Source organism: Berkeleyomyces rouxiae (genome assembly GCF_048999995.1).
Source record: "Berkeleyomyces rouxiae strain 22BRR77 chromosome Unknown BrBRR77_ptg000004l, whole genome shotgun sequence".
NCBI classification, from domain to species: domain Eukaryota; kingdom Fungi; phylum Ascomycota; class Sordariomycetes; order Microascales; family Ceratocystidaceae; genus Berkeleyomyces; species Berkeleyomyces rouxiae.
Window position 1 is genome coordinate 1,994,925 of NW_027396494.1, and position 12,195 is coordinate 2,007,119.

General features: G+C 49.7%; 5 protein-coding genes across 5 annotated transcripts; 4 read left to right on the plus strand and 1 right to left on the minus strand.

Moving 5' to 3' along the window:
* Nucleotides 1-295: 295 nt before the first annotated feature.
* Nucleotides 296-1,462, plus strand: BROUX77_004767 (uncharacterized protein; the record flags this gene model as incomplete). The annotated part of the gene is made up of 1 exon (XM_073749565.1): nt 296-1,462. One exon carries the CDS (start codon nt 296-298, stop codon nt 1,460-1,462), a length of 1,167 nt encoding a protein of 388 aa, XP_073605224.1.
* Nucleotides 1,463-1,626: 164 nt separating this feature from the next.
* BROUX77_004768 (uncharacterized protein) lies at nt 1,627-3,009 on the plus strand (the record flags this gene model as incomplete). Its single annotated transcript, XM_073749567.1, has 1 exon — nt 1,627-3,009. The coding sequence occupies one exon, from the start codon at nt 1,627-1,629 to the stop codon at nt 3,007-3,009; it is 1,383 nt and encodes a 460-aa protein (XP_073605225.1).
* Nucleotides 3,010-3,986: 977 nt separating this feature from the next.
* On the minus strand, nt 3,987-4,724 carry BROUX77_004769 (uncharacterized protein; the record flags this gene model as incomplete). Its single annotated transcript, XM_073749568.1, has 2 exons — nt 3,987-4,578; nt 4,693-4,724. The coding sequence occupies 2 exons, from the start codon at nt 4,722-4,724 to the stop codon at nt 3,987-3,989; spliced, it is 624 nt and encodes a 207-aa protein (XP_073605226.1).
* Nucleotides 4,725-5,196: 472 nt separating this feature from the next.
* BROUX77_004770 (uncharacterized protein) lies at nt 5,197-6,516 on the plus strand (the record flags this gene model as incomplete). The annotated part of the gene is made up of 1 exon (XM_073749569.1): nt 5,197-6,516. The coding sequence occupies one exon, from the start codon at nt 5,197-5,199 to the stop codon at nt 6,514-6,516; it is 1,320 nt and encodes a 439-aa protein (XP_073605227.1).
* A 503-nt stretch (nt 6,517-7,019) lies between these two features.
* BROUX77_004771 (uncharacterized protein) lies at nt 7,020-10,289 on the plus strand (the record flags this gene model as incomplete). The annotated part of the gene is made up of 1 exon (XM_073749570.1): nt 7,020-10,289. One exon carries the CDS (start codon nt 7,020-7,022, stop codon nt 10,287-10,289), a length of 3,270 nt encoding a protein of 1,089 aa, XP_073605228.1.
* Nucleotides 10,290-12,195: the final 1,906 nt, after the last annotated feature.

The window sequence follows — 12,195 nt, forward strand, 5'->3', positions numbered from 1 at the left end:
CTATTCTCAGAATAGCCATCTAAGTTGTGTGTTGCCTCTTCATCTCAACCGACCATACGTCTTAGCACTCTGTCTAACTGACGTCTTCCTCCACAGGCCCGACTGTCCACCTCAGGAACCTATCATTGTCCCGAGTCGTTGGCTGTACCCGGAACCCTAATCCTTTCTTCGGGCCCTATCCGTAATATTTTGTTAAGCTTCATTTGAAGACCCGACGCTATTACAACTTTGGCTCTCTTTGGCACTTTTTTCTCTCCTCATTTATTTTTCCCTCTCTATTACGTTTCAACTCGCAATGGCCCTCACTCGCGAAATGATCGAGCATCTCAATACGTTCCTCCTGTCGATTCCTGACCGAACTCCTGAGAACTGGCATCTCGGTGCCCTTCCTAGGGAGTTCAGTGCTGAGATCAAAATGGCTATTGTGGCGGCTTACATGTCTGGTCTGCGCACCGACGATGGTGCCCCGCCCATCCCCGTTGGCTCTGTTCCTGATGCGGCTCAGGTTTACTGGGCTGCGTTCCAGGCTGGCGCTGAAGCCCGCTTCAACTCCCTTGAGTCTCTTCCCCGAGTCAAACGGGAAGAGGATGCCGATCCGTTGAAAGAGGCCGACAAGCATCTTGATGTCGTGCCCTATGATGGCAATCAGCAAGGCTTCCAGGCGTTCCAGAGGCAACTTGCGGTCAAATTTGCTGCTGCACCCAAGCACCACCGCACGGAGCAGCGCAAGCTGATGACTGCCTTCTCCTACCTTAGAGATGGCGCTCTGGATTGGGCCATGCCTCGGATGGACCCGGCCACTGGACACATGAACTTTGAAACGTACGACGATTTTATGAAATCGTTAGCTGAGGCTTTCGATGACCCTGACTGGCGCATGACTGCGACCCAGCAGATCTTCGACTTAAAGCAGACAGGTACTTGTACTGCCTATCACTCTGCTTTTACAACGCTGTTGAAGAAACTCGGTTGGGCCGACGCTGATTTCACCATTGCACTATTTCAGCGAGGCCTCAAGCCCCACATACAGGACGCTCTGGCTTGGAACACCTATCCTGCCCCTAAGGGAACGCTTGATCAGTTCGCTAATTTCTGCAACACGCTGGACAATACGATCAACAACCGAACCCGGGGAAACAACGGGAAAATCCAACCGCCTCCTGGTGTGGTCCCCTTTCAGCAAGATTCTCGTTCGAGAAATGCTGGCGCCCAAAAAACTGTCCCCAACACCAAGCCAGCTAAGGGTACCTCTGCAGGTCCCGATGCCAACGGTCTACCCTTCCGTAAGACTGCTGACGGCAAATTGGCAAAGGGTGTTTGCTGGAAGTGTGGCGCAAAGGACCACATGCTAAAGGCTTGCCCCAAAAACAACCTTGCTCTTCGCGCAGCTACTGTCCCTTCTCCCTCCACTTCTACCCGGGCTCCCTCGACGGCCCCTGCGCCTGATGCGTCAAAAAACTAGAAGGGCTACCGACCCATTACCCTCTGGTCCTGGCTAGCCCTGACGCTGCTGATGAGGGTCTCTTGAGAATCAGCACTTGTTCTCTTGATAATGCTATCGATTATGGTAACTCTCCCCCTCTGGTTATTCCTGTGACAGTGAATAATTCCATTGAGGCCTACGCTATGGTGGATTCGGGATCAACAACTTGTTTTGTGGATTCTGAATTTATAGCAAGGCATCAGATTCCTACTGTTCTCAAGGCCAGAGCCGAGTCGCTCCATGTTGTTGATGGTAGTGAAACTGCTGCGGGTAAAGTGACCCACCAAGTTCCTTTGTCCCTCTCTTTTCCTAATTATTCAGAAACTTTGGTTTTTCAAATCACGAAGCTTGGGGGCTACCACATCATCCTGGGGAAATGCTGGCTCGACGCCCATAACCCGGAAATTTCTTGGCCTTCCAATACGCTCAAGATATCGGTTACTTCTACCGCCGATGGCAATGCTGTGGCAGCTTCTGATTCTTCTTCTTCTTCTTCTTCTGTTTCGACTGCTTCTACTGATTCTGGCGCTTCGTTTGATTTTTCTTATACAAAAAACGACAAAAATATTGCTTCTACCGCTGGCAGTCAGATTGAGGGATCTGCTCCTGCTTCAGCCACTTCACCCCTTCCTTCTTTTATTGCACAATCGTCAGCTGTGTCTTGTTCCTGTGTGACGGTGTCGTCTCAGGCTTTGCATCGCTTTGCCAAAGCTGAGAAACTACAGATTTATCGTGTCACCGCTCAGGAAGTCCTGGATTATCTCAATCAGGAGGACCTAACTCCGGAACAAGAGCATGCACGGCTCCTTGAACGCATCCCGAAGAAATACCATGACCTACTTCCTCTGTTCTCTCGAGAAGGTGCTGATCAACTACCACCTCACCGGGACATTGATCATGCGATTAACTTCGTTCCCGATGCGAAATACCCCAAGGCCCCGCTGTACGATATGACTCCACTCGAGTTGCAGGCTGTCAAAAAATATCTAGATGGCATGCTTGCTAAAGGCTTTATTTCCTCTTCCTCTTCGCCGCTGGCTTCCCCGATTCTTTTTGCTAGGAAGCCAGGCAGTTTACGATTCTGTGTTGATTTCCGAGCCGTCAATGATATCACCATCAAAGACGTAACTCCTCTGCCTCGGATCAATGAATCACTGCGCACGGCGGCTACGGGAAACATTTTTACAAAGCTGGATCTGAGAGCTGCGTACCACTTGATTCGCATCAAGAAAGGTGATGAATACAAGACAGCTTTCAGAACTCGATATGGCATTTTTGAGTACAATGTGATGCCGTTTGGGCTCACCAATGCTCCTGCCACGTGTCAGAAATATGTCAGCGAGGTCTTGTCGGAGTATTTGGACATATTCTGTGTCTGTTACTTGGATGATATCCTGGTGTTCTCTCTGAACCAAGAGGAACATGATGTTCATGTGCGCAAAGTCCTGCTAAAATTAGCGCAGGCCAGTCTGTTTGTCAAGGGTGAAAAATGCGAATTCGACAAGACTGAAACTACCTTTGTGTAATATGGTAGGAGAGGTAATAGAATGAGTTTAGAGTTGATATTCAATTGAAGGAAAATAAGGGAGTCGGAAGTAAGGTGAAGTAAAATAAGTATGATAAGGTAAGGGAATGTGTAGTACGAACGTTTCTTAAGGTGGGAGTCTCTTGAAACGCAAACTTCAACTTGAGTTCCAAAGGAAACCAAGTCTCGTTAAGTTGCTACTGTCCTTTTTATGTAAGTTTTGAGTCGCACGCTCCGCGTGGCCTCCTATCGAAATGCTACCTGCGTAGATTTCAATCGTCCGCTTTGACCGAGAGTCTAGATCGTAGTTGGAGACTATATCTTGGACTCTCTTGCTTTTGCTTGTTATCGTGCACGTCTCTGTGCCTTATTGTGCAGTAGTAGAGTTCTAACTTCCTGTTATTGCTCTAGCCGTTTCGTCTTGCACGTACTATTGGAATTTAGCGTGCACGGTCAGGGTTCTAACCCTTTTAGTTCATCTTTGGCCGTGACGTTATCTACGTTCTTACATTCACCCTCTCCTTGAAAGAACCGACCCTGGTTCTCTCGTGTCGAGCTGGGTGAATTTGCCTGGGTTTCTCGGAGCTGGCTTGGTTGTGACAGCAAAGGCTTCGCTTTCTGTGTTTTATAGTTTTCCGCTCTTAACCGCCTCTGGTTGGTCTGTTCAAACTTTATTTTGACATCAGAGCAGGGTCCCGCTTCTTCCGCTCTTGAAGTTGTTTGAATTTGCCTTTTAGCCTTTATGTTCTTGGTTCAGAGATTGCCTTGCTCTTAAAGTTCGGCCGCAACTCTCTTGTCTTTTGTCGTTTGTCTGTCTTTTGCCTTTACCCTTCCCCTTATGGGGTCATGTCCTCATGATTTATTCCTTCGGGTTTGGCAACCTAGAACATGGCTTTGTTCTCTCGGGGTCTCTTGCAGTAGTATCTTGTCTCGGCATTTCCTTTTCCTGCTGTGCAAGTTGTGACCAAGCTATATGTTCTATGATCTGACTGGGTAGTCCTCCCATTTCGCATGTTTCTTGCGGTCCTTGTATTCTTTGAGCAGGTCTGGCGAGTCTTTGACGTTGGCTTCTGGTTCCCACGTGTTGTATTCCACGGGCCAACCTTTCCACTTGATCCTGTACCACGTCTGTTCACCATCTTTCCTGTGGTCCGTTATCTGTTCGACCTCCCATACTTCGAGATCCTCTGAGATTTCCGGAAGTTTACCCTTGATTTTAGGCTCTCCATGCCATGGTTCAAGTAAGTTTACCCCGACCACATTGTGCATCTTTTTGTACTTCTTCGGCAAATCAACCTCGTACGCGATGTCCCCAATGCGCTTCAGAACCTTCACTGGAATAAACGTGGGCGCGAGTTTACGCTCGCCCTTCTTGAAGTTAAAATTCCGCGTGCTTAGTCCTGTTACGGGTTGAGAACCCGTGGTTGGATCAGACAGAGCTGATCCAGTGCTTTCGAATGCAGGTCGTTTCACCGAATTTGGACAAGGTTTCGGATGAACTTCGGCAACTCTTCGGAGGCTTCGGAGAGCTCGGACCGGGTCGGACTTGAGGTCCGTGGGTAGGATTCGCCTAATCCGGCAGGATGCAAAAAGGTCCGAAGTGTTCCGAGGGAAACTGAGGGATTCCGACGGGATCGGAGCTAACCTCGAGTTATCGCCGAAAACTCGGACATAAGGAGCTCACGGAGGGATATTGAGCCGATCGGGAACTTGCATTTGTAAGCACAAAAATGTCTATATAGTAGACCCAAATCCGCTGTTTAGTTTAGTCTTTCTTCTTCCTTTTTCTCTCCATCAAAAGATAATAAACAGCATTCTGGTCATAACTGCAAGACTCTCTTGTACTTAGTGAACCGCTCACATATTATCTTTTGATCCTTTATTGTTTCTTAGAAGTTTGTGAGGAAACTTCATTGCCCCCTATTGTTTCTTAGAAGTTTGTGAGGAAACTTCATTGCCCCCTATTGTTTCTTAGAAGTTTGTGAGGAAACTTCATCACCCCCTATTGTTTCTTAGAAGTTTGTGAGGAAACTTCATCACCCCCTATTGTTTCTTAGAAGTTTGTGAGGAAACTTCATCACCCCCTATTGTTTCTTAGAAGTTTGTGAGGAAACTTCATCACCCCCTATTGTTTCTTAGAAGTTTGTGAGGAAACTTCATCGCCCTCCTACCGCGCCATACTTGACGAATGAAGTACGGCATCACATCAAGCCCCCGCAGTACAAGCCCCGTACAGCCACCCTCGCCCTCATTCTGGTCCGCATCCGAAGACAACGCGTCCCCTATACGCCGTCGAGCCAGAATGAGTAACGACAAGATGGAAGATGTTCTGGCTGGACTTGCGCTTGACCAGCCTGGCCCCTCCCGGCAACAAGCCGAGGCGCCCCCACAGCAGAGTTCAGACACCCCAGGATTGGAGGTGTTCACTCCGGAGCAACTGAGAGTGATCCAGATGTTGCTACGAAGCCAAGTCCTGTTACAGGCAACCGCCCCCCCGGCACCTGCACCTGCCCCGGTAGCCCCTACCCCGGCGCCAGTACGTACCCCGGGCCCCTTCGCCCCGATGATCGACCATCGGTACAACGCAAAATGGCCGGAGTGGGACGGAAAGACAGCGTCGTTCCCGCGATTCTTCAAACAGTTGAAGGCCCGAGCTCAGATCGAATCACAAGTCGTTGGCTCCTCCCAGGCAATTTGCCTAAGTGTTTTCATGGCCATTCCCACAGAGCAACAGGCCAGAGTTGAACAGTGGTTCACTGACGGAGCCACTCATGGTTGGGATTGGGACGCCTACCTTGGCCATATCCATGACCAATTCGAAGACAAGGAGGCTATTCAGAAGGCGGGTCAAAAGCTTTTGACCATGCAGATGGGAAACCATCAGAGTTTTATATCGTTCTTGCAGGATTTCGAGCATCAAGTTGGCCTTTGTGGAGGTTTAGATTGGCCAGACCGTGTGAAGATCATGTACCTGAATTCCGCTATCAACCAAACGTTACAGGTACACCTCACGGCAAAAAACCTCCCCAACGATGATTACCCGCGTTGGGTTGAGAAGGTGAAGACGGTGGCTGGCCGAGTGGAAGCGTTGCCAGGATACCGGTCGAAGGACACGTCCAAGACCTCGACGTGGTACGCGAAAACTAGAGGTGGAGCAAGGTTCGCCGAAGTGGTGACCCCAAGTGTCGCAAACCAGCAGACGCGAATCGACAACGACGGAGACACCATGATGACAGGTGTCAACGCCCTCCAAGGCCGCGCCTCGAACAACTATGGACAACGCCCCCGAAAGTCCCGCGCCCCTTGGAGAACCCCGGCGGAGATAGAAACCGCTAGATCCAGCAACGCTTGTTTCCGCTGTCTTGCCAAGGGCCACCGATCCTTCGAATGCCCCAAGTTTGCCCCGGCCCGTGCGCCCGCAAGAGTGAACCGCACGACAATCCAACAAGCCCCCGAATCGATGGATGATGTGGCCGATGACCTTTCCGACGACGAGGAAAAAGAGTAGACTCTGGGAAAAGTCGCCCCCAGGGTCATAAGAAGAAGAGCCCCAACAATTGCGATGTTCCGCTCGATGTATTTAAAGATTTACACTCCACTCCGTTCCTAATTGAAGCATTTATTAACAATTCCTTTTACAGTGATGCTTTATTTGACAGTGGATGCCTTGTAACATCGGCGTTCAACGAGACTTTGGTGAGAAAGAAAGGGCTCCAGCGCATCCCGATAAGAAGACGGGAACTCAAGTTAGCCGAAAACGACGAAAAAAAAAGATGGATCTCAGAGATGGCGTTCTGCGATCTAGATATTGACGGCCGGACAGAAAGAATTTTCGGGTACGTCATCCCGAACCTAGCATACGACATGATTTTGGGAAAACCCTGGATGGAAAGGAATGACGTTGTCTACCTGGCGAAAGAACGAGTCATACGCCTCGGAAGCGAAGAAGATGCCCAAGTTGTGAGAGAAAAAGGATGGCTCGACGCCCATATAACAACCACAAAAGCGAGCATGGTGATGGCATCCGTCTTTGCTGCAGAAATCCGGCGCAGCAAGAAAAAGAATGAAGACATAGAGGTTTTTGCTGCCACCATCGAAGACATCAACAAGGCATTGCAAGTAAAACCTCGTGTTACCCTACAAGAGATCGACAAACGACTGCCTAGCGAACTCAAACACTTGGCAGAAGTGTTTTTAGACGACGAAAAGGACGACCAACCCCCGAACCGCCCCGGAATAGACCACGCTATCAACCTGACGAAAGACAAACAAGGGCGAGAGAACGAAGTCCCGTGGGGTCCCTTGTACAGCATGTCCCGCGACGAGCTGTTAGTCTTACGGAAAACCCTCTCGGACCATCTGGACAGGAATTGGATTCGAGCCAGCAGCTCTCCCGGCGGCGCGCCTGTTCTTTTCGTACGTAAGCCTGGAGGAGGGTTGCGCTTTTGCGTTGACTACCGCGGCATTAACGCCATTACTAAAAAAGACCGATACCCGCTTCCTTTGATCAGTGAGACACTACGAGCGTTGTCTAAGGCGAAGTACTTCACAAAGGTCGATGTTCGTGCCGCTTTCCACAAGATTCGCATAAAAGAGGGAGATGAATGGAAAACGGCCTTCCGCACACGTTTTGGACTTTTTGAATGGCTGGTGACGCCTTTTGGACTCACCGGAGCCCCTGCAACCTTTCAACGGTATATCAATTCAACCCTGCAAGAATATTTGGACGACTTCTGCTCCGCGTATATTGACGACGTCCTGATTTATACCGACGGCACCTACGCAGACCACATGGAAAAAGTCAACCTCGTCATCAAAAAATTGGGAAATGCAGGTCTCCGTTTAGACATCGACAAGTGCGAATTCGCAGTTTTTGAAACAAAGTACCTAGGTTTCATCATCCAAGCAGGCAAAGGTGTCAAAGTCGACCCAGCAAAGGTCGCTGCCATACGAGAATGGACGCCACCCACCAATGTCAAGGGCGTTCGAAGTTTTATAGGATTCGCAAATTTTTACCGCCAGTTTATCGATTCCTTCAGCGACGTGGCGGCTCCACTAGTCAGGCTAACGAAGAAAGGCACCGCATGGACCTGGGGCCCAGTCGAAGAACGAGCTTTCGAGACGCTGAAGAACCTTTTTATTACCGCCCCGGTTCTAGCGATGTGGGACGAAGACAGGAAGACGATCGTGGAATGCGACTGTTCTGGATGGGCCCTGGGAGGAACTCTATCCCAAGTGGACGACGAAGGCGAACTGCGCCCAGTAGCATTCTTTTCCAAGAAGCTGTCCCCTGCCGAGGTCAACTATGAGATTCACGACAAAGAGCTCCTGGCAGTTGTGAAGTGCTTGGAAGAGTGGAGGGGCGAATTGAAGAGTCTTGGCGCCCCCTTCAAAATATTGACCGACCACAAGAACCTGCAATACTTTATGACGACACGGAAACTTTCAGAGCGGCAGGTTCGGTGGTCCCAGAAGCTTTCAGAATACGACTTCCAGCTTGAGTTCCGATCAGGAAGCAAAAGTGGTAAACCCGACGCCCTGAGCAGACGAGAACAAGACATTCCTCAAGGCGAAGACGACGACAGGTTAAAATCTCGGATCATGAGACTTGTCAAGGACCATTGGGTGTCACCAGATGCAGCAGTAATGATGACCCCGGCCCACGTTACCCAACCCGCGGACCGGATCCCTAACGGTGCGCAGCTTTTCGCGCAACTCCACCTGCAGGAACTATGGGATACAGCTAAGACGAAGGATTCGGATATTGCACTCATGTACCAAGCGTTGGCCAGTGGCGAACGAAGTTTTCCTCCTACCATCTCGAGAAAAGTCACGATCTCTATAGCGGAATGCGAGTTCGACGAGCGCGGCGCTCTAGTATATCGGCACAAACTGTTCGTGCCTGACTGGGAACCATTGCGAACTGCGCTGATCCAGAAAACACACGACTCACATGTCACAGGACACCCAGGTCGAGACGGCACGCTTGCGATTCTGTCCCGGGAATTCTTTTGGCCTGGCATTTCAAGAGAGGTGCGCCAATTCTGCGCCAATTGTGACGTGTGTGGACGATCCAAAGTATGGCGAGAAAGAAAGAAGGGATTCTTACGACCACTGCCTATCCCTGAACGACCACACTCGGAACTCGGTATCGATTTTATGACGGAACTACCTGCACGAAAGACTGGCGACCCACGATACTTGATGGTCATTGTGGACCGACTTACTGGAGCTGTCAGCTTGGAGGCCATGACAACTATGGCAGCCGAAAAGTGTGCAGAGCGGTTCGTACACTGCCACTGGAAACACCACGGCTTCCCTCACGCCTTAACATCAGACCGTGGAAGCAATTGGACGAGCGAATTTTGGACCAAGTTGTGCGAACTGACAGGGATCGAACAGAGACTGTCAACTGCCTTCCACCCAGAAACCGACGGAGCGACAGAAAGGATGAACCAGGAAGTGTTGGCATACCTACGAGCATTCATTACCTATTCACAATACGACTGGCCCGACCTGCTACCATCCGCTATGTTAGCAATCAACAACCGAAACACTTCGACAGGAATGAGCCCCTTTTTCCTCACGCACGGCTACCATGTCAGTCCAATTCAGCAGGTCATCGCCGATCAGGCTCTTCACGGAGTTTTGGAGGCCACAGATGCGGAGAAGTTCGTTCAAAAGCTACGCGAAGGTTGGGAACTGGCACAAGCAGCAATGGCCACCCGTCAACAGGAAATGGAAGACCAGGCAAACAGATCACGTGGTGCCCAGGAACGCTTCGAAGTGGGTGACCTTGTATGGTTAAAACTCAAAAATATCAGCACTCCGCAACTGTTGAAGAAGCTTGCTTGGGCCAATGCCAAGTACCGCGTCACGAAAGTGGTTTCTCCCCATGTGGTCGAGCTTGATGTACCAACAAACATCCATCCCCGCTTCCATGTCGACCTCCTTAAACGAGCACCGAACAACCCGTTGCCCTCCCAAGAAACAGACGATGCCCAGCCTCCACACATTGAAGAGAACGACTACGGCGAGCCTGAATTTTTGGTCGAACAAATCCTGAGAAGTCGACGAAGACGCATTGGAAGGGGATTTCGAAGAGAACTACTGGTTAAATGGGTTGGATACGCAGAGCCCGATTGGAGACCACGAGCCGACTTTGAGGAGACTGAAGCACTGGACACCTTTGAAGCGAAGTTTGGAGACGACGATGACGTTGGTGAACCAGAGGCCGGTGCGCGGACAGGGCCACCCACACAGAGGAGAAGAGGGGGGTAATGTTACGGGTTGAGAACCCGTGGTTGGATCAGACAGAGCTGATCCAGTGCTTTCGAATGCAGGTCGTTTCACCGAATTTGGACAAGGTTTCGGATGAACTTCGGCAACTCTTCGGAGGCTTCGGAGAGCTCGGACCGGGTCGGACTTGAGGTCCGTGGGTAGGATTCGCCTAATCCGGCAGGATGCAAAAAGGTCCGAAGTGTTCCGAGGGAAACTGAGGGATTCCGACGGGATCGGAGCTAACCTCGAGTTATCGCCGAAAACTCGGACATAAGGAGCTCACGGAGGGATATTGAGCCGATCGGGAACTTGCATTTGTAAGCACAAAAATGTCTATATAGTAGACCCAAATCCGCTGTTTAGTTTAGTCTTTCTTCTTCCTTTTTCTCTCCATCAAAAGATAATAAACAGCATTCTGGTCATAACTGCAAGACTCTCTTGTACTTAGTGAACCGCTCACAAGTCCTACCCAATCGCCGACTTTGAATTCCTGATTCAAGCGGTTCTTGTTGTAGTGTTTTGCTTGGTTTGCTGTTGCATGTTTCCATGCTCTCTTGATGCTTGCTCGTAGTTCTGCAATCTTACTGATCCTTTCTGCCACACCTTGTACCGTGGGCTCCTTCAGGGGCTCAGTGTACTCAATGAATCTGGGGTGATACCCGTATAATGCCTCGTATGGGCTCACGCCAATAGTTGCATTGATGTGCATGTTTCTGGCAAACTCTGCTGCTCGCAAAACGTTTGCCCACTGCGTGGGCTCTCCTGAGCAAAATATCCTCAAGTATTTGCCCAGTTCCTGGTTCATTCTTTCCGTTTGCCCGTCAGTCTGCGGGTGGTATGCTGTCGATAGTCTTCTATGTGTGTCTCTGTACTCGCAGAGTTCTTTCCAGAATCTCGATGTAAACAACTTGTCCCTATCTGACACGATGCCCTCTGGCGACCCAAATTTGCATTCTATTTCACTGAATAAAATCCCGGCGAATTCCGCTGCATTTAGGGTCTTTTTTGTGGGCACTAGGATGCATATTTTGGTTAATCTATCCACGATTACCAATACTGCGTCACATACTTCTCCCAGCTTCTGACTGAAACTTTCTGGCAATCCTGTGACGAAATCCACTGAGATTTCCTGCCATGGGTGTTCTGGTAGTGGTAGCGGGTTCAGCAACCCGAACGCTTTGTGTCTTGGTTTCTTCGACCCTTGACATCTCATGCATTTTTTGCAAAATGTTAGAACAAACTCATCTAAGTTTTTCCAGTAAAACTTCCTTCTGATGAGTTGGGCTGTTTTGGTGCTCCCCATGTGTCCTACGCGCTCATCTTCGTGGTGCGCTTTAACGATTTCCAACATCAGCGGGGTGATTTCTGGGATAACAAGGCGTCCCTTGAATCTCAAAATTCCCTCCTGATCGCATTGAAAGTGACCAACGTTGGTCTCTTTCTTTAGCTTATTCAGGGTCTCTAAGCAATCTTTATCTTGGGCCTGCAGTGCCTTGATTCGCGCTCTGAATAGCTCTGAAGGCCAGGCAAACATGCCTGCCTCATAACAACCATCCCTGTGGTTATCCCCTGAGATCAGTTCGCGACCTGCATCTCTCGCAGACTCTTGATCATTGAGTTTTCTGCGCTTGGTGCCATTCCGGGTTTCGGTGGCTTGTGACTTCAAAGAAAACCCCACGGTATATCTCAAGTCACCCTCTTCTCGAAGCGGTTTGTTTTTTTTTTTTTTTTTATTCATTACTCGCATGGAACCTGATAGGGTTATGGCGAGGTGTATATTAATACTATACACGAATCAAGGTTTAACGGAATCTCAAACAAGCTAGCTACTATACATAATATACTCCAATCCCCTGGCAGGGAGGCAGTTACATCTAAGATCCCACAAATATAATCCCCAAGTTAT